The 26,842-nt window shown below is 35.6% G+C and overlaps 1 protein-coding gene across 1 annotated transcript in view; it reads right to left on the reverse strand.

Annotated features, from left to right (window-relative positions):
- The window catches only part of MYO9A (myosin IXA), a 253,788-nt gene that overhangs the window by 168,482 nt on the left and 58,464 nt on the right, over positions 1-26,842 (reverse strand). Inside the window, exons 9-12 of the mRNA XM_011978611.1 lie at positions 20,937-21,026; positions 15,955-16,071; positions 12,590-12,724; positions 1,849-1,970 (exon numbers count right to left, since the gene is read on the reverse strand). Of these exons, the coding sequence (XP_011834001.1) occupies positions 1,849-1,970; positions 12,590-12,724; positions 15,955-16,071; positions 20,937-21,026 (464 nt within the window). The remainder of the gene's footprint in view (positions 1-1,848; positions 1,971-12,589; positions 12,725-15,954; positions 16,072-20,936; positions 21,027-26,842) is intronic.

The following is a 26,842-nucleotide window of genomic DNA, read 5'->3' on the forward strand; positions in this document are numbered from 1 at the left end:
GAAGTTCTGGAAGCATGGGTTATTGGCTGGTATCTGAAGGCGGGGTGGGGTGCAGTTTTGGGGACTGAGCCCTCGATCTGTGGGATCTGATGCTACCTCCAGGTAGATAGTGTCAAATGTGAATAGAGGATACCCAGCTGGTGTCTACTGCTTGTTAGTGGGGGAAAAAACCCCACACATTTGGTCACAGAAGTCTTCTGTGTTTATTACTGTGGTGTGAGAGTAGAGGAAAAACATGGTTTGAGAGTTTTTCTGTAACAGTAGTTAATAGAAATGGGATACAAATCCTGGACTTCTGACTCTAACACCTAAATATTACAGGGAAGCAATGTAATACTTCAAAGCACAAGTTTATTAGTCAGAAATACTTGACAGGTTTGAATCTCAGGTCCCCCATTTCCTACCTATATAATCTTTTCTCTTCGATTGTTTCTTAAATGTTTTTTTTGTTACTATAAAATTCCCCAAACAAAAAAAAGTGCTTATCATTGCATTATCAACCACAATGGTTCTCAACACTGAATATCAAAATCACCTATAAAGCCTTCCCAAATAAACATATACCAGAGGTAAGGTATACAAACAGTGAATTACAAACCTTACAATTTTATGAGAGATAATAATTATGTTGGGGCACACAGAGTAATGCAAGAAACTTTTACAAAACTCTGGACAGAAAATTAAGGTACTTTTTACTTGTGTTAACAACATTTTAATTTCTTTAGATTAATGGAAGTTGACTAGTGATAGAGTAGGTCAGAGTGACACTAAACTGTTAGCAGTCTTCTTTCTGTTAGCTTTTTATTCTACCACCTTACACAATCATCTTACCTCTAATAGTAAATTTTCAATACTTTCTATCCTGTTATAATGAGTATCAAATTAAACTAGAAATCAGGTAAACAAATTCAATTTCTAAATTTTTTACTAAAAAGTCATAAAAACTTCACAACCTCCTCATCTCAGTTTCTCCAAATCTAGATTTGCCATCTCTTAGGATAATCAACTACATTTTATAGATTGTTGAGAATACTCTGAAGAATGCTACATAAAGCATTATTTCTGAAGCATATATTTAACTCAGTTACATTGAACAGTGCTGACAAGGAATAGTAAATAACTGGCAGATGTTGCCACTTACACTGCACGATCATGGTAGACATTACTAATTTACCATAATATTCTTTTTTCTGTTTTTTCGGAGACAAAGTCTTGCTCTGTTGCCCAGGCTGGACTATAGTGCAGTGGCACCATCTTGGCTCACTGCAACTTCTATCTCCTGGGTTCAAGCGATTCTCATGCCTCAGACTCCTGAGTAGCTGGGATTATAGGCCTGCACTACCATGCCCAGCTAATTTTGTATTTTCAGCACAGACGGGATTTCACCATGTTGGCCAGGCTGGTCTCAAACTTCTGTCCTCAAGTGATCCTCCCGCCTTGGCATCCCAAAGTCAGGAGTTTACAGACATAAGCCACCAGGTTCAGCCTATCACGATATTCTTTTCCGCTGAAGATGAAAACTGCAAACACATCTCATACGTGAAGCTCAATTTACAAAGAAAGAAACATGTAACCAAAAAAACAAATTCAACAAGTCTGACATCAATGTGTATAGAACAAATATAGAAGAAATTAAGAAAAAAATGAATTCAAGTAATGAAGTCCATCCTAATTACCTAGAAACACACAGATATAAAAAAAATTGTACACACACACACACACACACACACACACACACACACACACAAAATTGGCTCTTTATTTGGTAATGTAAGAAAAAAGTTTAAACTTAAAAGGACATAAAAAGCCAAAACAGCCAATAACAAAATTGAAAAGAGTCACACTCACTTGCTTTCTTCATCCAAAAGATGAAGCAGTCCTGTTGGTTTTTTGCTAATAAGATTTATACAGCAGGTATTATCAATGTAATCTATGTTGTGCCAGCTGATACCTTCAGTTCTATATTCCTCCTAGAAAAACCAAAAAACAAAATAACAATTTATTCATCTTGCAGAAAACAGGTATATAATATATACTGAAAAGCTTTTACCCTGCTTAAAATTCTAAGCTTTTTAAAAATCACCAATCCACACAATGAAAGAATGTATAATTTCAGTTGTATAAATCTTAATACAATGTATTTGTTTTCTCTTAAAAGGACACGCCACAAAATTTGTTAGAATCCTAGTTCTGAGTTCATTCTAATCAAAATGTAGGGCTAGATTTGTTTTAGTCTTACTATCTGATGACTCCACTAAGTAAAAACATACAATGAAGAAAGAAGGCTAGTATCTCCCACATGACTTTAAGTCATCAAAAAGGACTATATTTCCTAGATTATCAACAATGAATTTAATGAAACAATTTCTGGGAAAAGTGGGACCCCATCACCCTCCAGTAATTATATGGAATTCATACACACTTAACTTTGGCAAAATAAAATCCTTAGGACATTTTTTTTTTTTTAAGAAAAGGTTTTGAATTCTAGGGTTAAAAAACTTGAGGTTCAGGTCTTGAGTAACTACTTAAAATCATCTTACAAAGCACTCCATTTTTTCTTATTCTTTCCTGTACTTAGATATATTCTTTTATTCATCCCTGTGATACTTTTACTTTTTAGATGGGTTTTTTCAGGAAAAATGCACCTGAGAATGTAAAGAAGATACGTTTCTGCACTGTAGTGATATTTGGGCATCAACTAAAATATCCCATGTACCTAATTTTTTAGCATTCACTTACAGTACTTGCACAAGTCAACTACCAATCTGCAAATAGTGATTTTGAACTTCTTTTTTGTTGCTCTTTTTGATTTTGAAATTTCATCATTCTTTCTGTATTCATTATTATCCAGTAACGAAGAATGAACCCTAACATAAACTATAGTTACTCTAACTAGGAAAGGTAAATACTTAATTCTTTTATTTTAATTAACAATTTCACATGTAAGAAATTGTCATATAAAGGTCACTCTCAAATGGTAGTAAGAAAGGGATTTCCCCCCAATTTTTTGCAGCATGAAAAATATACACACTAGATAGTATGAGCATAATGATTTTTATAGGCATTACTAGAAGTCCAAAAGTCCTCCTCATCATCTCTTCCCAAGGACTATCCAAACCCTCCTACCTAAAGTTAGCTTCTAATACAATTAATAAGATTCCCCTATTTATAAATAGTATCTAAATGGAATCACATAACACATATTCATTTTGTCTCTCTCTTTTCTTTTTTCACTCAACTAATGTTTCAGAGACACATCCATTTTGTTGGATATACCTAAAGTTCATTCATTTTAAGTGCATTGAAAACAACACAATCACTCAGCTACATATTGTCTATGGCTACCTTCTCAATGTAACAGCTGAGTTGAGACATATGGCCCAAAAAACCTTAAAAGATCTGGCCCTTATAGAAAAAGTGTGCCAAACTCTGCTACAAAGCATTAGTTCCGAAACTTTAATGTACAACGGAATCACATGAAGGGCTTGTTAAAACACAGAGTATTGGGACTCCATCCCCAGAATTTCTGCATAAGTAGGTATAGAGTACTTAGAATTTTCGTTTCTAAAAAGGTTCCAGGTGATGCTGAAGCTACTATTGAGGAGAGAGAAGGAATAAACTTTGAGAATCACTGCTGTAGAGTATTCCATTGTATCTGCATACAATAACTTGTTCACCCATTCTACTTTTTTCTTTCTTTTTTTTTTTTTAAGAGACAGGATCTCTCTTTGTTGCCCAGGCTGGTCTTGAACTCCTGGCCTCAAGCAATTTCAAGCAATCCTCCCACAACACTGGGAGGCACAAGTCAAGTCCCACTCTACTACTGATAGACACTGCTCTTAATTCTAATATCTGGTCATTAAAAATAATGTCTTACAACCATTTCTGCACAAAATTTTTGGTGTACATTTATACCTACTTTTTCAGTGAAAACACAGGACTATAAACTACATGTTTAACCACAGCAGATACTACCAAACAGCATTCTGAAGTGGTTGCGGCAATTTACATACCCACCCCAGTGTATGTCCCTATAGACATCTCTCTCCAATACTCGTATTGTCTTGTCTTTTTCATTTTAGTCATTTTGGTGAATGCCTACTGGTATCTCATTGTGATTTTAGTTTTGATTTCCCTGATGAATAAATAACAAAGAAAAAACATTTCCCTATATTTACTGCCCATTTGGATTTCCCCTTGTATGACGTGCTTGTGTTCATGATAAAAACTTGGCTGGGCACAGTGTCTCACACCTGTAATCCCAATGCTTTGGGAGGCCTAGTTGGGAGGATCACTTGAGGCCATGAGTTTGAGACTAACCGGGACAATATTGAGACCCTGACTCTACAAAAATAAAGAAAAAAATTAGCTGAGCATGGTGGTATGCACCTGTAGTCCCAGCTACTTGGGAGGCTGAGGCAAGATGATCTCTTGAGCCTGGGAGATTAAGTCTGCAGTGAGCTATGATCGCACCACTGCACTCCACCCTGGGCTGCAGAGCGAGACTCTTGTCTTAAAAACAAACAAACAAGCAAAACTCTCATAAAACATTATTGCCTTGTTCTTAGTCTCAGAGGAAAAGCACTCAGTCTTTTTCATTCAATAAGATATTAGTTGTACGTATTTTGTAGATGTCCCTTATCAGAAAATTATTTTCTACTCCTACTTTAAAAGAAACAAAGGAATAGCTATGCAGTTTTATCAACTGCTTTTTATGTATCTCTAGAGATAACTGTGTTTTCTCCTTATTAACAGATGATTAAATTGCTTGTTTCAGTTAAATGTAAAGCACATGTTGAAAAAAAAATCTCCCTTTGGTTACAATGTATTATCCTTTTGTACATATTGATGGATTTTGTTAATATTTGTTTAGAATTTTTGTATCTGTGTTTATGAGTGAAATTGACCTATAATTTCCACTTCTAATGTCCTTAACAGATGTGTGTATCATTGTTATCCTGGCCCCCTAAAATGTATTGAGAATTGTTTTCTTTCCATTCCACCTAACAGTTTATGTCAGACTGATACTATTTCTTCTTTTCATGTTGGTAGAATTCACCAGTGGAGCCACCTTGGCTTGCAATGTTCTTCAGAGAAAGGTTTTAAATTACAAAATCAATTTCATTAACAGTTATAGAAACAGATTTTCTATTTCTTCTGTCAGTTTTGAAAAGTTCTTTTGTTCATATCATTTGGTAAGTCTATTGACATAAAGTTATTCAATGTGTCCGACTATTTTTTTAATATATGTAGGATCCAGAGTAATACCCTCTATCATTGGGATTTTGGTTATTTATATCCCTCTGTCTGTCTGTCTCTCTCTCTCTCTCTCTCTCTCTCTCTCTCTCAGATGAATTCCTTGAGGGGTTCATCAATATTATTAGCCCTTTCAAAGTATTACTTTTGGTTTGGTTGATCCTCTCCCATGGTATATTTGTTTTCACACTTTTATTAATTTCCTCTTTTATTTGTATTATTTCATTTTATCTACTTTCCTCTGGTTTAGTTTGCTGATCTTCCCAATTGACAGGGATCACTGATTTTAAATAAAAATCTAAGAGCTATGAAATGTTCCTCTAAGTATAGCTTTAGGCATTTCCCACAGTTGTAGCATGTAACATGTCATTAAGTACAGTGTATTTTCTAATTGTTCAACTTCTAGGCTATTTAGAATATTTCTTAATTTTTAATCACATAGGTATTTTTCAGTTATTTTTTAACTATTGATTTCAGGTATAATTTTATTATGTATTAAAATCTGTGTCATTTCAATCTTTGGAAATCTGACTTTCGTTTTATGGTTCAGGATATAAACAAATTTTGTAAATATTCCATGCAAACTTGAAAAAAAAAAGTGCATTCTGCAGCTGTTGATGCAGTGTTCTATGCATATCAGTTATATATTTGATGTTTAAATCTTCTATATCCTTAATTGATTAGGTTTCAGGCCTCAGGGCAGGAAACTGACATTCCGCTCTGAAGGACAGTCAGTGATGGATGCCCACAGAGGCACTAATTTCATCTTCTAGATATTTTAAATCTTCTGTATCCTTAACAACTTTTTCAACACTTATTCTATCAACAAGTCAGCATGGTATGTTAAAACATTCCACTATGATGGCAAATATATTTTTCTTCTTTGAGTTTTATTCATTATTGCTTTATATATTTTGAGGTTATGCTATCAGGTACTTTTAAATTTTGGACTGTATACTACTTCCCAAGGAAGTGAATAATGCTAAAGGGTAGCATTATTAAATATTCCTTTTTATCTCTAGTAATGCTTTAAATATGATATTAATATAGCTACAACTGCTTTTTTTCTTAAGGTTTGCTAAATCTTTGCTCATACTTTTAATCTTTCTATATACTTATATTTAAAATGTCTCTCATAAGCAACAATCAATTTAGTTTAGTTTTGTATTGTATCCGGTCTGACAATCTTTAGCTTCTAGTTGGGGCAATTAATCAATTATATTTAATGTAATCACCAATATTTGTGAGATTAAATCAAACATCTTACTACTTGTTCTTTGACTTTTGTGGCATTCCTTTTATGTATTTCTTGCTTTCTTCTGGATTAAGTATTTTTACTTTACTTATCCTCTATTTTTTTTAAGTTTTATATTCTTTTACTATTTTTGGCAATTCTAGAAAACATGTATCCTTAACTTATCACTAACAGAAATAATATCTCTGTAACTTAGCATTTAATATAAAGATCTTAGAGTATCTTAAATTCTCTTTACTCCTAACTTATATGCTCTTACTGTCATGTATTTTAGTTATATTTAAACATTAAATAGTTCTGCTTTTTATTTTTCTACTTTTTTTTTTTTTTTGAGATGGAGTCTCGCTCTGTCACCCAGGATGGAGTGCAATATTATGATCTTGGCTCACTGGAACCGCCCTGAACCCCTCCCAGGTGCAAGCGATTCTCCCGCCTCAGCCTCCTGAGTAGCTGAGATTGCAGGCACCTGCCACCAGGCCCTGCTAATTTCTGTCTCTGTCGCTGTCTCTCTCTCTCTCTCTCTCTGTTTTGGACTGTGTGTTAGATCTCGTATATGAAAAATTATAAAGATAATTTTAGCAGTTGGATGATGTCTTCTTCTAGTGGAGATTGTATTTGCTCTTGGCAGGTAGCTAAGAATACCACAAATTTTATATTATTTTAACCTAATTGGGAACTGAGATGATTTTAAACTGGGCTTCAGTCCATATGATGCCAGGTTTACTTCTGGTTTACTTTTGTCTGACATATAACCCTTTGGGGATCTCAATCTAAAGCCTATAGGAATTACCAAGGGCCTCTTCCTTACTTTTGTGTCAGGAGAAAACTCTGCTCAATTCCTCATACTCTCAAGCCTGACCCTTTTAGAATCAGAAACACTACAAAAATAACAAAATGTCTCTAGGAACAAGGCAGCACCCAAATGCTGAGCTCACTTCCCTGGATTTTTTTCTTATAGTCTAGGCCCTGTAAAACTTATTTGAAGGTACTCCAATGCCTTCAAATATATGTTGTTGAGGTTTTTTGGTTGTTCTCCAAGGTAAGGTTCATCAAAAGTTTCTAGTCTGACAAAACAGAAGTAAAATGGATGAAACAAAAACTTGCTAGATTATGAGCTCCTCAAATAAGATCCCTGCACTGTAAATTTTCTATCTTCTATGCTTAGCGCATTGTCTGGCACACAACTGTTGTTCAATTTACTCATGAATCAATAAAATGAAGAATAATTCTCAGCAAGTAAAGAAAAAAGAGGGCAGTAATACAAATAACAGAAAACATACAATTGGCCCTCCATATCTGCAAAAGATTCCACATTTGTAGATCCAACGAACCACATATTAAAAATATTTAGAAAAAAAATACAATAAAAAATATAAACTTAGAAATGAAACAGTATAGCAACTATTTACATAACATTTACAATGTATTAAGGATAAGAAACTGGGAGATGATCTAAAGTATACTGGAGAATGTGTATAGATTATGTGCAAATACTGTGCTATTTTACATAAGGGACCTGAGCACCTGTGGATTTTAGTACTCTTCAGCAGGGGGTCCCTAAACCAATCCCCTGTGGATATGCAGGGATAGCTGTACTTTTAAATATCAGAAACCTCTTTGGGTCTGTCTCTTAGTCTACATTATAGGCTCTACCACTACCTTGATTCAGTTCAGAATCACTCACCCATTTTACAGTCGTGTGCCACACAAAAACATTTCAGTCAAGGACCAACTGCATATACAACAGTGATCCCTAATCTCATGAAAAATTCGTATTATCTACCGACATCTTGATCCTGACCCTGTGTAGGCCTATACTAATATGCTATGGTAATATGTATGTATACATGCTAATATGGTAATATGTATGTATACATGCTAATATGTATGTACGTGTCTTTGCTTTTAACAAAAATGTTTTTAAAGTTTTAAAAAAATTTAATAAAGGGCTTATAATTATATAAAGAGAAAACATTTTTGCACAGTTGTACAATGTGTTTGTGTTTTAAATTGCTACTACAAAAGTCAAAAAGTCAAAAAAAGTTTATAAAGTAAAAACATTACAGTGGGCTCAGGTTAATTTATTATTACAAAAAGAAAAAAATAAATAAACAGTGTAACTTAAGTGTACAGTGTTTATAAAGTCTAACTAGTGTGTGTACAGTAATGTCTTAGGCCTTTATCACCACTCACCCAACAGCTCACCCAGAGTAACTTCCACTCCTGCAAGCTCTAATCATGGTAGGTACCCTATGTAACTGTACCATTTTTTATCTTTTATATTGTATTTCTACTGTATCTTTTCTATGTTTAGATACATTTAGATACACAAATACTTACCACTGTGTTACAACTGCCTACAATATTCAGTGTAGTACGCTGTATAGGTTTGTGGCCTAGGAACAACAGGCTATATCATATAGCCTAGGTGTGTAGTAGGCTATACCACCTAGGTTTGTGTAAATACAGGATGATGTTCATGCAACAGCAAAATCACCCAGTGATGCATTTCTCAGAACACATCCTCATCATTAAGTGACACATGACAGTACCTCAACTAGTTCATAGATTTTTCTCCTTCTTTCCAGTTCACTGCTCTTCAGTCCAATTCAAGTCCTCTGCTAAATATACTTCAAATAGCTTCTCATTGTCTGAAAAATTCTAATCTTCTCTGCACGACATGTAAGTCCACAGTTTTAAGTACAATGTGTGTGTTACCTTTGCCTAAAATATATTTTCCCATTGACAATCTAGTGAGCTCCAGCTCACTATTTGAAGCTATATACCAGAATCAACCCTGGAAAATTTCTGCAGCTTTCAGGTAGTTCCAGTCAACCTCATCCTTTGTGTAACTACTTTACCTTATATCTGATTTCAGCATTTACATCCTGCATGGCAATTATTACATCTCTTTCCCATCCTACATGCCTATGTACTCCTTTTGGACAAAATTTAGAACCAAACCACAGTCATCATATTGAAGATTTTTCCTACAAACGTACCCATGATACTATATCTTCTTTTTAAATATTTTAACCTTAACTGATTTTATACTCAACTGAACTTAACAAGTAATCACTGAGTCACTGAGTACCCATTTCATACCAGTTACCAATGAGGTACATATAAATAAGACACTTGACAAGATTCTGATCCATAATTGCACCACATTGCCCAAAACATTGATATTCAGGGTAGCAAGTAAATGAGAATCACCCATCTTTCAAGTAGTTTTGAACACATTTTCCATAAACTCTAAGGTTTTTTATTTTTATATAATACATTTATGGCCAAGGCATTTCTTCTGGTTGGCTGTCTAATCTAGACTTCTAGAAAAGAATAATTTCAATTTACAATAAAGAATATTTGTCTTTTTTCAAAAGCAACTTAACCAACGTTCTGTTTAATGATCCACAGAGCAATTGATGTTCTGCTCTGTAAAATATAGAACCCAGACAACAAAATGCATTCCCTCACCCTTTTAACACATATATTTATCTGCAAGAGATAAAGAATATTAATTTAGTATGATTTAAGTAAGAGTCTTGGACTGAATCAAGAGACATGGATGGCAATCCCAGCTTAGCTTTTGGTTAAAAGAAAATATTATACAGCTAGAGTGTTAAGGTTTGAATACTGGCTTTAGACATCATCTGAAAAACTAGAATAAAAATAGTACTGATTGATAAATAACACTACATAACTCATAAGTGTTAGCTAATATTATAACAATATTATCTTTCCAAAGCTCTAGTGTAGCATCTAGCTAAAAGGTTGTATGTTTAAAACTTTAAGCATTCATCAAGTTGGCCAGGACTAATATTGTCATGTTATTGTTAACCAGCCATTATGTCCTTTAAGCAAAATAGAGGCACTTTTTTAAAAAGTTAAGACAGAGAGCAACAAGATCCAATGATGGGAGACTTGATGATGTAAAGATCTTTTCTCCCCCTTTTCTGTAGACCTGCTAGCTGCTGTAGTCTTTCTGTTCATTCTCTATTCTTAACCATTTCCCTTGAGTTCAGTTTGATGAAACCTGTGTCTGCCTATGTCCTCACACACAAATTCTGGGGTACAATGTAAACCTATTACTGATTTCAACCTCAGTTTGGAGAAAAAGTCCACATTTTGTTTGACCCTCCCTTTACCCCAATAATTCTCATGGAAACTGAAAGCCCACTCTTTTCTTTGAGACGGAGTCTCACTCTGTCGCCCAGGCTAGAGTACAGTGGCACGATCTCAGCTCACTGCAACCTCCGCCTCCCGAGTTCAGGCGTTTCTCCTGCCTCAGCCTCCTTAGTAGCTGGGATTACAGGCTCCTACCACCACACCCGGCTAATTTTTGTATTTTTAGTAGAGATGGGGTTTCACTATGCTGGTCAGCCTGGTCTCAAACTGCTGACCTCGTCCATCCACCTCGGCCTCCCAAAGTGCTGGGATTACAGGTGTGAGCCACCGCTTCCAGCCGAAAGCACACTCTTTTTATACTAACTTAATCAATCTTGAGATTCTCATAAGAAATATCTAGTTACCCATCTTGGTCTCTCCATACCTAGTTTCTTTGTATCTACACTCTGTATTGACTTGAGATTCTGTTAATAAGCTCCTCTATCCCATCCTAGAACTAAGAGACCAAAGCAATCAAACAAGCATATAGTTGGCCCTCCATATCCTCGAGGGATTGGCTCCAGGACCCCCTGTGGATACCAAATCCACAGATGCTCAAATTTCTAATATAAAGTGGCTTAGTACAGTCAGCCCTCTGTATTTGCAGGTTTGTATCAGTAGCTTTGTATCAGCCATGGGTTGAATGCTTGGATGTAAAACCCAAAGATAAGGAGGACTGACTGACTGTACTTAGCATTACACACAGTGACCAAGCCCAAGGTAGCAATTAAAACTCAACACCATTGTTCCTAAACTCCTGTGTGAAAGAAAAAAAAAAGAAAAGAAAAAAACAATCAACACCAGCAATAAAAGCAAAACAAAACAAACACACACATCTTTTTATTCAAAGGTTCATTCAAGGCCAGGCGTGGTAGCTTGTGCCTGAAATCCCAGCATTTTTAGGAGGTCAAGGGGGGAGGATCGCTTGAGCCTAAGAGTTTGAGACCAGTCTGAGCAACATAGTGACACCTTGTCTCTATAAAAAATAAAAACAAAAATTAGCTGGGTGTGGCGACGTGCACCTGTGGTCCCAGCTCTTGAGTGGCTGAAGTGGGGGGACTGTTTGAGCCCCAGAGGTCGACAGAGTGAGCCAAGATCAAGCCGCTGTACTTCAGCTTGGGTGACAGAGCAAGAAGACCCATTTCTAAAAAACATACACCCCTGCAAAAACAACAAAGGTGCAATCAAATAAGCATATATAAGCAATTTTTTTTTTTTTGAGACAGTCTCATTCTGTTGCCCAGTCTGGCACGCAGTGACTCGAACACAGCTCACTGCAACCTACATCTCCCAGGCTCAGGTGATCCCCCAACCTGAGTCTCCTGAGTAGCTGGGACTATTGGCATGCAATACCCCATCTGGGTAATTTTTATATTTTTTGTAGAAACAGGGTTTTGCCATGCTGCCCAGGCTGGTCTCTAACTCCTGGACTCAAGAGATCCACCCACTTTGACCTCCCAAAGTGCTGGGATTATCGCTGTGAGCCACCGCGCCCAGCCAGCAAAACTATTTCGGGGACTATAAAACCTTTGTCATCTGCTTACAATGATATGTGGACCACAATATTTGTATTGAAAGACAAGATTTAAAATGCTTATTATGTGCTTTCCATTCTTTTAATAAAATATTATAACTGATATTATGATAAACAATTGAAGCTACCAGACTACTCTGTTGTATCTTACACATTTCTAACCCCATCAGTTGAGTTTACATATACAAAGAGCCAACGGTATTTCTTCCCAAGCCAATTTACATCTGTTATTCTTGTTTGTAAAGGCAGGTTTCAATATTTAATAGAAATACTATGTAAATCAATAAAATGTCTGAAAAAATAAAGTGAATTATTATGAGTATGACTGAAAGATATGCATGATGGGGGAACAAGTGTATACATATTTAGGTACTCACTTGTTCCAATTTAAAGATATGCTGATTAAAGTAGTGCTGTAAACGTTCATTAGCAAAATTAATACAGAACTGTTCAAAGCTGTTATTTTCATAATCTTCAAACCCAAAAATATCAAGAACACCAATGGACAATGTCTGTAAAACAAGAGAAAGTTTTGATTAAAAGTCATGTTTAAATTTATTTCATGAAAAGTATCCACAACATGAGTAACAAAATGCTCAATTCCTCTAAAGCAGTACACAGGGGATTGTGTTTGGTCAGTATTCAAAATATATCATGAATTAAAAGTATTCCAGTTCTCTTTATCTTACTTTTGTCCTAATTAAAAAATACATCCAAACCGTTAATACATATAATCTATAGATTACAGAAATGTGTGAAGCAAGGTTAATGGCCTGTTATCTTAAGAAACCTTAGAAATCCCTAAGATCTAAAAGGGAATGGAAAAAAACAGAGTATGGGGAAATCAAAAGGTTATTTAAATGAAGGATCAAGAGAGGCAGGTTACTCCTGGCTATATCAAGAAGACGATGCAATTTTTCCTATTTTGACTTCTACATTCCAATAAATAGAATTCTTCGTTAAGAACCAAACTAGTATATTTTCTAAGCCTCATGAAGACTGAGTGAAACTAGATGTCAGAACGTATGGTTTCTTTTTTTTGTTTGTTTTTTGAGACGGAGTCTCGATTTGTCGCCCAGGCTGGAGTACCGTGACGTGATCTCAGCTCACCGTAACCTCTGCCACCGGGGTTCATGCGATTCTCCTGCCTCAGCCTCACCAGCAGCTGGGTTTACCAAGGCATGCACCATCACTCCTGGCTAACTTTTTGTATTTTTGGTAGAGACGAGTTTCACCATGTTGGCCAGTCTGGTATTAAACTCCTGAGTACAGGTGATCCACCCGCCTCGGCCTCCCAAAGCGCTAGGATTACAGGCGTGAGCCACCACACTCAGCCAGAACATATGGTTTCATAAAGTTAAAAATATTTATTTAAAAAAAAAGTATGAGGTTTAAAATGTTGAATAGTGCTAAAAGGATTATAACGAAAGACAGCAATCCCTGCCTCATCAAGGTGTGCTCCCTAAAGTCAACCACATTCAAATCTTTCAGCTGTTTGGTAGAATACAGAACACAAATGCTTATTCTTCTAGTTCACTTCTAGGAATAAGCTAACTTCTTACTGTGGATTTGGCTCTAATACCTGCATATAAACACTTTTCTCATGACCCCAACCCATTCTAGAAATACAGTTGTATGACAATTTTGGTTAAATGAAAATAATTTTTCTCCACTGGTGCTAAGAGATACAATGGGAAAACTGATATAATGAATGATAAATAGTAAGATTTTTTTTAAAGCCTGTACTATTTTGTTTAATTCTGCCAAGTTTAGGCCCTTAAAAAAATTAAAATAATGTCCTTCGAAAATATATCAATTTGACAAATTAGATTACAATTTAAATTAATTTTTGTGACTGTGAGTTTACCTGAAGCATGAAAAATTAACATAAGAGCAATTTCACATTTAAGGCAATATGATTAAATTAAAAAGATGACATTTTTAATCAGTCTGACAAGGTGGACTAGTCCATGAAGGCTGCCCAGAAAATACAACTAGATGTGAAATTAAATACCTATCATCTGCCACATTAAAAATAAATTCTAGTTAGAAAAAGTCTAAACATAAAAAATTATAATTATAAAAATATAAGAATAAATATTTTACAATCTTGGGCTAGAAGAGGCCTTCCTCTATAAGTAAAATACATATACAAAATGCAAAACTAAAAACAAGAAAAATGACAGAATTAACTGCAAAAAAATTACAACATAAAATCACAAAAACAGATATTATAAATAAATCTAAAAAGTAAATAACTAAGAAAATAATTGCAATATATATCAAACTATAGGCCTCCACAAATATCCACAATAAATGCCTTCTAAAAAGGAGTAGGCCAGGCATGGTGGCTCACGCCTGTAATCCCAGCACTTTGGGAGGCCAAGAAGGGCAGGTCACTTGAGGTCAGGTGTTTGAGACCAGCCTGGCCAACATGGTGAAATCTCATCTTGACTAAAAATACAAAAACTAGTGGCGAGCACCTGTAATCCCAGGTACTTGGGAGGCTGAGGCAGGAGAATCACTTGAACCCAGGAGACGGAGGTTGCAACGAGCCAAGATCATACCATTGTACTCCAGCTTGGGCAAAAAGAGTGAGACACTGTCTCAAAAATAAAATTAAATTAAAAATAAAAGGAGTATCAAAAAGACAAAATAAAAAACAAAAATAACACAAAGATATTTTAAAAACATAGAGAATAAATAAAATAGAGAAAACATAAGGTGATGCTGAACTTTTATCTATCATTAAAAATAATGCAATAAAATGACCATTCCCTTATCAGATTAGGAGAATTTAAATACTGATAACATCCAATGTGGGTAAAGGTGTAGGGGATCAGGTGCTTTCACACACTGCTGCTGGAAATGTATAGTCTTTTTTGGAAAGTGGCCAATTTTTAAAATGTATCTATCCTTAAACTCAGCAATCAGCAGGGCATGGTGGCTCATGCCTATAATCCCAGCACTTTGGGAAACCGAAGCAGGTGAATTGCCTGAGGTCAAGAGTTCAAGACCAGCCTGGCCAACAAGGTGAGACCCTGTGTCTACTGAAAATACACAAATGAGCTGGATGTGATACTGGGCACCCATAATCCCAGCTACTCAGGGGGCTGAGGCAGGAGAATCGCCTGAACCTGGAAGTCAGAGGTTGTAGCGAGACCATGCCACTGCACTCTAGCCTGGGTGAGAGCGAGATACCATCTTAAACAAACAAACAAACAAACAAAGACAGCAATCCCACTTTGATAATTTTATCCTAGAGAAATGAATACACAGGTAAGTAAAAGAATATTTGTTACAGCATTATCTATAACAATAAAACAAAAATAATCTATTTTTAATGGATGGATTTATGGTACACATCTTATTATGTATTTATATTAAAACATTTTTTTAAATAGCCAGGTCCAGATATATAATGAGACAGAAAATATTTCAAGAGATTCTAGGTAAAAAAATATATATATATATATATATGTTTGAAAGAATACAGAGAGCATGATTCTATTTACATTTTTTAAAGCAACTCTGAATATACATGTTTGGGAGGTAAAAACACATAATAAAAAAGGTCTGGAAAGACACACAGAACAATTCTTCTGAACAGGGTAATAAATAATGAGTAACAGTGATTTCTTACTTATTACTCTATATAATTCTGTGTTTTTAAATTTCATGTATTAACCAGTTTACTAAAATAGCTTTTAGGGAAAAACATTATAATCTAATATATCATTACCTTAGTATTATGCTCTAAATCTTTACTATTCAGAAGTGCATGATTAATTCGAAAAACTATCCAGTCAAACAGGGCACTATATAGAGACTTAGCCATGGAGTTCCTCACTGTCACAGCCTGAAAAACAAAAGGATTACAAGTGCATGTAGAATTGACAATGATATGATTAAGATACCATGACAAAGTTTTTTGCTCCCATTCAAGAAAGAAACTTACTATTCTGAATTAGAAACTAATTTTTCTCTCAAAATAAAAAAACTATAACTTAAGTTTTTTGTTTGTTTGTTTTTGAGACAGAGTTTGGCTCTTGTTGCCCAGGCTAGAGTGCAATGGCGCAATCTCGGCTCACCATAGCCTCCGCCTCCTGGGTTCAAGTGATTCTCCTGCCTTAGCTTCCCAAGTAGCTGGGATTACAGGCACACGCCACCATGCCTGGCTAATTTTGTATTTTTAGTAGAAATAGGGTTTCTCCATGTTGGTCAGGCTGGTCTCGAACTCCTGACCTCAGGTGATTCACCCATCTCGGCCTCCCAAAGTGCTGAGATTACAGGCGTGAGCCACCGCACCCAGTCAATTGAAGTTTTCCATATGTACTCATTCAATTAGTCCCACTCAGAGAATCTAGGCCAAAACTGCGATTAAAGATAAGAGAAACAAAATGTAGGTCACCCAGCTCAAAACATGTTTACTAAAAATTGGGATATATATTCCCCCTAGGAAAGAAGGTATAATTGGAAGTTTACAAACAAATGACTTTGCCAGTTAAAGTGGGTAAGAGTATTCTAGGCAGAGGAACAAATCTGTTAGCAAACAGCCATTAATTTCTGTGGGATCCAAATCACCCTCTTAAAACATACACTAATACAACCACAATTACATTGATAGTTGTCTTCAGCTTGTCACCCATAGAAACTCCTAGAATTACTCCATCCTTGAGGACAGAAACAATTCCTTCATTATGTAGTTACAAAATTTATTTTTTCCTCACTCTAAGCTTTCCAAGTTTACGACAATTCTCTATACTATCTGCTCTATTTTCCTGTAAGTCTGAAATTGTTCTTAAAAAAACAAGAATTTCACCATTTAGAAAGCATAAATTTACAAAAAAAAAGGGGGGGAGGAGTAGGGTAGGGCACATGTCTTACAGAATTGAGTCTTGGCACTTAGAAGAATATAAATCCTAGCAATTTACATATTTATTATCTAGGGGTTTATTTTGAAGCTTGTATATTCAGGCATATATTTATAACTCTGTTTTGAAGTATAAAGAAAATAGAGAGTAATGATTAAGAACTAGACTATCTTCCAATTCTAGTTTTTCTACTTATTCTAGCTGCATAATCGTGACTAAGTTACTTAACCTCTTAGGCTACTGCTTATACATCTGTAAAAAGAAGGTAATACTACAACCTACCACACAGGTGATGAATTAATTTCTGAATACTGAAGGAAAAAGAAGCTTCCAGTTCCTAGACCAAAAAATAACTGCCTATATAGCAGAGAGAAGATTGGTATCAAATTCTCTATCTTCAACACCAGAAACCTGTATTATTTTTTATTGTTGTGCAGTTTTAGAATATTTTTAATCTGCAAATGGTTGAATCCTTGGATATGGAATCTGAGCGTAAGGTGAACCAACTATCAAGAAAACCAATGGTAGAATGAAAATATAATAGAATACCACTGTATTTTTCCCCTAGAAAGAAAAGAAAAATGAAGATAATCTGATAAAATTCAGGGAAAGTACAATATTTGAAAACTAAATCAACAAATATAAGACACAGAATAAGCATATAAACATTATCACAATAAATTTTATAAATGAGTTGAATTTAAAAGACAGACATTCAGACAAAGATAAAAACTAAAGTCTAACTACACTATGGTTTACATAATGTACCCTTTTTATAACATACCATAGTTATAGAATCCAGATATGCCAATACAATACCTATTTATTTACTTTGTACTCCAAATTTTATACTTCCAGCCCTTTTCTCTGAAACGCATGTCTGTCTTTCATAGCTTAACCTCAGCAAACTCAAATACCAAGTAATATTTTCCCACCCAAACAAGACCTCATTTAGTGTTTCCTATCTCATTGAAGGGTACCAATATTCTTACAGCTGTGTAAACCAGAAATGTAGGACTCATCCTTGACACCTCCTTTGTTTGCCTTGCTTCCCATTATTCAAGTCATTACCAGGTCCTGTTGATTTAGTCATCAATTTTTTTTCTTTTAAATCCATACATTTCTCCCTGTCAATATGTCACCATTCTACAAAGCAAATATCATTCTCACTATTGCAGCCTCTGAACTCATCTCTCTACATCCACTCCTGACTTCTGTGTTTGACCAAAACCCAAGATAGCCCACAAGATTCCCATCCCCTGGGGAGTACAAGTTCTGTATAATTCCCTCCTCGTAAGTGTAGGCAGAACTGTAAATACAATGGATTCCACTCCCATATGAACCTGATGTTACATGATAAAAATGAAGGGATTTTAAAGATATAAAAACCCAAACCAATTGATTTTTTAATCAAAGGGAGATCATCCTGGATAGGACTGACATAATCAGAAAAAACTCTTCAAAAGGGATTTGAGTTCTGCTGTAAATAGAGCTTCTCCTGCTGAGCCTGAAGAAGCAAACTGCCATGTTACAGGCAGGGTCACATGGCAAAAAATCACATCAGCCTCTAATTGCTGAGAATGGTCCCTGACTGACATCCAACAACAACAGAAAACTAGGTGCCTCAGTCCTAGAATCACAAGGAACTGAATCCTGTCAACCACCTGTGAACTTGGAAGAGAACCTCAAACCTCAGATGACACATTATACCCCAATGGATATCTCAATTTCAGTGCTTGAGATTAAGGGGCTGAAATTTTTATTAAAGAAATAACGGCCGGGCGCGGTGGCTCACACCTGTAATTCCAGCACTTTGGGAGGCCGAGGCAGGTGATCACACGGTCAGGAGTTCAAGACCAGTCTGACCAAAATGGTGAAACCCCGTCTCTACTAAAAATACAAAAAATTAGCTGGGCATGGTGGCGGGTGCCTGTAATGCCAGCTACTCGGGAGGCTGAAGCAGGAAAATCACTGGAACCTGGGAGGCAGAGGTTGCAATGAGCCAAGATCACATCACTGCACTCCAGCCCAGGTGACAGTGTGAGACTCCATCTCAAAAAAAAAGAAATAAATACACCAAACAAACATAAACAAAAACAAAGCTGGGAATACAAAACAATCTCAGAAGGTTACATTTAAAGTTAAAAATAAAAATAAATATTTAAAAAAATTTTGTAATGAAAAAGGTGGTGTGGTCATTAGAGAAATGCAAATCAAAACCACAATGAAACAAGTCACAATGGTTATTGTTAAAAAGTCGAAAAACAACAGATGTTAGTGGGGATGCGGATAAAAAGGAACATTTATACATTGTTGGAGGGAGTGTAAATTAGTTCAACCATCGGGGAAGACAGTGTGGCAATTCCTCAAGGACCTAAAAGCAAAACTACTATTCGACCCAGCAATCCAATTACTGGGCATATATCCAAAGGAACAGAAATCATTTTATCATAAAGACACATGTAAGCATATGCTCACTGCAGCACTATTCACAAGAGCAAAGACATGGAATCAACCTAAATGCTCATCAATGACACACTGGATAAAGAAATGTGGTACTTACACACCATGGAATACAATGCAGCCATAAACAAGAAGAAAACCATGTCCTTTGCAGGAATATAGATGAAGCTGGAAGCCATAATCCCTTGTAAACTAACGCAGGAACAGAAAACCAAACACAGCATGTTCTCACTTCTAAGTGGAAGCTAAATGATGAGAACACACGGAGACATACAAGGGGTGATAAAGAGTGGGAGAAGGGAGAGGATCAGGAAAAATAACTAATGGGTACTAGGCCTAACACCTGGGTGACGAAATAATCTCTGCAACAAACCCCCATGACACAAGTTTACCTATATAACAAACCTGCACATATACCCCAGAACTTAAAGTTAAATTTTTAAAAAAAGAAAAAGGTAGTGAAATAAAATGTAAAAAGCAATGAATCTTTATTTTACATAAAAGAAATATAAAACTCTTAAAGATTTGGCTTTCTTATTGTTTAGAAAGAAGCTCTCAAAGTGGAAGACTATAATATGACGTAAGAAGAAATGTGGACTTGGAGACACAGAAGATGAGACAAATGGATCAATGTCAAGCTTAAAAAACATTCTCTAGAATTCAATCACAATTTCCTCACCTCTGTCTTCTAATATTCTAATTTCATATTCCTGTCCAATTTTTATAATTATCATAATTTGATTTGTCATCACTTTCATAAAATTACTCCATAAAGTAGTGGCTTTTCAATAATTTTCCTACCCCTACAGATCTGAGTGGTATAATAGTAGCAACAAATATCACCTAGAAGCCTCAGTATACAGATGATATTTAAAGTGATGGGACTGGGTAAGATAACCTCAATGAAGAATATAGAGAAGAAGAAACAAAGACTGTGTCCTAGGGTACTCCACCTTTTAGAGATAAAGAAAAAAGAAAAGACAAGCAGAAAGAACTGCAAACAAGTAGCCAACAATGAAAAAGTTAACCAAAAAAGTATGATGTGCTAGAAGAAACTGTCTCAAGAATAATAATTAATTGGGTCAAATACTGCTCATTTATAATTCTAATCTACCATCTATCTACCCCACATTAGTAATATGAAAGTTAGAAATGATGAAGAGGTTAAGATCCTTGGAGAAAAATGCAAGCCTATTTCTCACAATCACATTCAAATTTAAGTTTCCAAATCAATGGAAAATTCACAATCAAATTTAAAGGCCTAGAAAATATTTCAATGAAAACTTTTTGCCCTTGTCATTTTCCTGCTGTTGAGAAAACCCAAACTTCAAACCTAAACTTCTAACAATGTCCAGAATGCTTTCATTTCATAGAAAATTCATCATACCTCTGCCAACTTGTATGGCAAAATAAGCTTTTCTCCCACTGTCACCGTCTTCCTTGTAACTAGTGCTTCAAATAGCATCTCTTCTTTAACCTATAAAACAGAAAAGTAAACTCAATATGTAAGATTTATGACAATGTGTTGAATTATCTTTTGAAAAAGCCAAATAGAGGAGGAAAAGCTTAATGAGATTAGCAATTATATAGCAGAGAAAAGAGTCAATACACTGGGCAATTTTAATACTGGCCAAAATGGAATTTAAGTGTCCCACTCAAAAGACAACTGGGTTTTTTCAAGTTAAAGCTTGCTTTCTGATCATAACAGAGAAACATGTTTCACTATGCAGAATACAGAAAATATAGAACAGTACAAAAAACATTTTAAGATGATCAACCATAATCTCACAAGCTGGAGGCAAGGACTAAAAAGTGACAGCACTTCTTGAATTCCAGAAATATTCCAAAGGATATTAATTTATGTTTCAGATATTCCTTCTTCATGAATCTTGAATTCTAGGAATATTCCAAAAAATACTTACATTTCAGATGTTTCTTCTTATTCATGAATGATAAACTTTTAAGATAAAGTTGACACTTCCTTTGTTCTCACTCTCTCCCCAGAGACAAATACTATCATGAATTTCACGCTATCATTTCAGTTCATGTTTCTACACTTTATATGTATTAAATATATTCATAAACACTACGCTATACTGTCAAATGAATTTAATATTTACCTATAAAGTATCATATTGCCCATATGTTTTTCAGATCTAACTATGTGGATAATTTTTTACTATTTTTTTTTTTCAGACAGTTTCATTCTGCCATTCAGGCTGCAGTGCAGTGGTGTGATCTCGATTCACTGCAGCCTCGACCTCCCAGACTCAAGCAATCCTCCCGTTTCAGTCTCCTGAGCAGCTGGGACTACAGGCACATACCATGTTGATAATTTAGATCAATCTTATTCATCTTAACTGTTATACAGCATTGCAGCATATAAATACACCACAGTGTGTAATCCATTCTCCTCTTTGTAGGCATTTACACTATTTACAATTGTGTGTGATTACAAAATAAACCACAATAAATATTGTTGAATATGAGTTCAAAAGTTTCTGTGAAGAACAAACCTAAAAGTAGAAGAAGGTTAGAGCACACATATTTTCAGCTTTACAGAATACTACCAAATTCCTATATATAATTTTTACCAATAAGCTCTTTCAGCAGTAGCGCTGAGAGTTCCTACTTCTTCCAAACCTTGACTATACTTAATGTTACCAGACCTTAGAATTTTGTCATGATGATGGGCATGAAGTGGTAAAACAAGGACATTTTATAAAAGTATCCATACATAATAAAAACATAACATTCATAAATGTAGGCAATATAAAAATTTATCGGTAAAAAGTATTAGATTATAATAGCTGTGAATGGTAGCTCACGACTGTAATTCCAGCACATTAGGAGGCCAAGGTGGGCGGATCACTTGAGGTCAGGAGTTCGAGAACAGCCTGACCAACATAGGAAACCCTGTCTTCACCAAAAATACAAAAATTAGCCGGATGTGGTAGTGCACACCTGTAATCATAGCTACTCGGGTGGCTGAGGCAAGAGAATCGCTTGAAACCAGGAGGCGGAGTTTGCAGTGAGCCAAGACCACACCACTGCACTCCAGCCTAGGTAACAGAGTCAGACTCCATCTCAAAAAAAAAAAAAAAAAAGATTATAAGGAGAAGATTGAGTTATAAAATGACAGAAAGAGGCATTACCCTGCCACCAACAACATATGATAGATCAATAATCTTTTAAAGAACAACTTTGAATCATATTGAATGGATAAATATTACCTAGCAAATACAACAGCTTTCAGAGCATTCACTGATCAACTCTCAAATTCCAAAAACTGGAAATAATTTGAGGCATATAACAAAATGCAGTAAAGCCAAAAATCAACAACCAAATTTAAACAAAAGGCCTCAACCTTTTAGATTTATTCAAAATACATTAAGAAACAAAAATAATACCAGATTACACAAAACTGACAAAACAAAGCTAAGAAAAAAACGTAATAAAATCCAAAGCTATATTGTGAGGTATATTTCTGCAATTATTAAAAGTAAATATTGGCTGGGTACAGTGGCTCACACCTATAATCCCAACACACCTGTAATCCCAAGGCAGTAGGACTGCTTGAGCTCAGGAGTTAAAGACCAGGTTGAACAACATAGCAAGACCTCCTCTCTATTAGAAATAAAATGTAAAATCAGCCAGGCATGGGGGCACGTGCCTGAACTCCCAAGTACTCAGGAGGCTGAGGCGGGAAGATTGTTTGAGCCCAGGAGATCAAAGCTACAGTGAGCCATGATCGTGCCACTGCATTCCAGCCCAGGACTACAGGCACATGCCACCACGCTCAGCCAATTTTTTTTTTTTTTTTTTTTTTTTTTTTTTTTTGAGACAGACTTTTGCTTTTGTTACGCAGGCTGGAGTGCAATAGCACAATCTCGGAACACTGCAACCTCCGCCTCCCAGGTTCAAGCAATTCTCCTGCCTCAGCCTCCCGAGTAGCTGGGATTAGAGACGGGGTTTCATCATGTTGCCCAGGCAGGTCTTGAACTCCTAAGCTCAAGTAATCGCCTGCCTCGGCCTTCCAAAGTGCTGAGATTACAAGTGTGGGCCACCGTGCCCAGCCTCATACCATGGACTCTTATACAACAACAAAAAAGAAGAATCTAGAACATAGAAATCAGAATTGAAAGATCTCAAAAACATACTATGGAATGAAAAAAAGCCAAGTTTCAGAATAATACATACAGTATAACATTTATATAAAGACTGAAAACAGGCAAAACTATATATTCTTTATAAAAACATCTATCTATACTGAAAATACAGAAACAAGAATAGGAATGACGAACACCAAATTCATAATAGTGGTTACCTCTGGTGGAGACAGAGGTACACAGTGGGCTTCAATTATATGCAATATTTTATTACTTGAGTGAGGCTGTGAGTACGGGTTGATTACATTGTTTTCTATATAATATTGTGTGCTGGCAACATTTCATAACAGGGAAAAAAGGAAGAAAATAACCTAAAATTAATATATAACAAGTAAAATGTTAGAACTGATCAATCTAAAGGCCAACTCTTTGAAAACATGAAAGATGGCTAGGTGCGGTGGCTCACGCCTGTAATTCTAGCACGTTGGGAGGCCAAGGCAGGCGCATCACCTGAAGTAAGGAGTTCGAGACCAGCATGACCAATATGGAGAAACCCCATCTCTACTAAAAATACAAAATTAGCTGGGCATGGCGGCGCATGCCTGTAATCCCAGCTACTTGGTAGGCTGAGGCAGGAGAATCACCTGTACCTGGGAGGCGCAGGTTGCGGTGAGCTGAGATCGCACCATTGCACTCTAGTCTGGGCAACAAGAGCGAAACTCCATCTCAAAAAAAAAAAAAAAAAAAAAAGAAAGAAAAATAAAACATAAAAGACAAATCTCACACAAAGCAAAAGAAAAAAACTAAGAAACACAAATAGCTAATACCATAGAGAAAAAATTTTAAAGACTGAAATTAACAGACTATTTACAAAGAACTCAAAAGCAACACATTCTAAACATTCAAAACATCATTTTTAGAAAATCACAGATCATCCAATACATCATTTTTAGAAAACTACAGATCATCCAAATAACTCAAGCCAGATTTGAAAATCCTAAAAAATTAGTTAACATGGAACAAATAAAAAGATATCAAATACAGTTGCTCATAAGACTGACCTCTCTCAAACCCTTGAGGAACATATTATTCTCTGCTAATGATCCTTCTAAATGCAGAAAAAGGAGCAAGGGTACAAAAACTCTCAACTTATTTCCTGAGTTCTCTTTAACTAGCACAAAAACCTAACAAAGATTGTACATAGATCTACGCATAACCACACAACCCCAAAACATACTAATCTTGCATAACATTTGGTAAGGATCCTGAAGAAATTATCCAATTCATGATTTTTTAATCAGCTCCTCTATAATTTTCTAAAAATTCTTAAATGTAATACTTTTAGAATATTCAAAAACTATTAATACAGAACAAGTAGCAATGGGTTTAATATCCATTCTACAAAGTTTCTCATATTTACCTAATTAAAAATCTGATATTTAATTAGAAACCTATTCTTGGCCAGGCACAGTGGCTCACACCTGTAATCCCAACACTTTGGGAGGCCAAGGTGGGTGGATCACCTGAGGTCAGGAGTTGCAGACCAGCCTGACCAACATGGTGAAACCCCATCTCTACTAAAAATACAAAATTAGCCGGGCATGGTGGCGCATGCCTGTAACCTCGGCTACTTGGGAGGCTGAGGCAGGAGAATGGCTTGAACCCGGGAGGCAGAGGTTGCAGTGAGCCGAGATTGCGCCACTGCACTCCAGCCTGGGCAACAACAATGAAACTCCGTCTCAAAAAAACAACAACAAAAAAACCGTATTCTTTATATTGTTTCAACAGATATTAAAATACACTCAAAATACATAAACCTGCTAAAAACTGAACAGTTTTTGGTAATGATGACACTTCTAATATCTCACAACAAAAACATCTTCCACAATTACCTACAATTTATCAATTGGAGCTTGTTCACCTTTCAATAATTTTCACAAGTATCCATGCCAAATAGGCATTAGTAAAGACTCAAGACATTCATTATCGCCTCAGGTAACTACAAAAAAAAACTGAAAAGTAAATAAATAAAATTAAACCACTACTTTAAAAACATTTGTTCTTCTATATTTACCATTGAATTAAATCACCATGGGAAGAAGAGAAATTAAATCACAACTAAAGAGTTTGGATGTTTAAATAAACCAGTCAATGTGCTTATCTTTGTACTCTATCTCAACCAAAGCCTTAAGATTGCAATTATTATTATCAGTCTTAACCAACTAGAGGCAATCATTTTCTAAAATAATTTCTAAGTACTAACTAAAGATGAGATAGGTGTCTTCTTTAGCTTCTGAATTTTGAAGCTATTTTCTTTCTACTTAATACTAAACCTCAGCCCTAGAACCAATACAAATTATACACAAGAAGAAATTTAAGAAGCTGGGGTTCAAAAGTGAGATTTTCTGTCAAATCACATTTGCCATTTGCCATTGTCTTTGATACTGGTTAGCCCAATTCTCAGAATTAGATTTCTCTCCTTTTTTTTAAACCCATACCTGAGTTCCTCTTTGAGTTGCCTGAATTGTTCTTACCAGTCTCTTACCAAAGAAGAAAGGATGCACTAGAAACAGAAGCCCTGGTTTCTGCTGAACTGCCTAGACTTACAAGTAGCCACAATGCCCTGTCACAATACCAAACCCTTGACTACAGTATCACCTGAAATACCTGACTAAAACGCCATCTGTTCTCTGGCCTTTATGATCTTCAAAATTACAAACTTCAGATACCACACTCCATCTCCTGGTAGAATTTCTTTCCAGTAGGTCTAGTTCCAATTCACAGTACTCCCTTCTCCTGCCTCTTCCTCTGCTAGGTTATCATTCCACTGAAGTTAACAAGCAATGCCCAATGTACAGAAAAAATAAACACTGGGTGGTTAGACAAATAAGAAAGAGGTATCCACTGCTCTCAAAGAGCACTGCAACCTTAGACATGAACTAATAAACAATTAACTTTATGCTATAAAACTAAATTATGCTAAGCAGAAACAAATGCTCTGTATTTAGGGAGTCAGTTTAGACCACTTAAGGTTAAACCACATGAAGCGGCCTAGGAACCAAGATTTGGAAGATGAATAATTTTTTTTTTCAAAAACAAGCTATTCATAACTGCCAAAAACTGGAAACAACCAAAATGTCCTTCAACAGATAAATGAATAAACTATAGTACATCTATACAATGG

This window comes from Mandrillus leucophaeus, unplaced genomic scaffold (assembly GCF_000951045.1).
Source record: "Mandrillus leucophaeus isolate KB7577 unplaced genomic scaffold, Mleu.le_1.0 Scaffold197, whole genome shotgun sequence".
In the NCBI taxonomy this organism is placed as follows: domain Eukaryota; kingdom Metazoa; phylum Chordata; class Mammalia; order Primates; family Cercopithecidae; genus Mandrillus; species Mandrillus leucophaeus.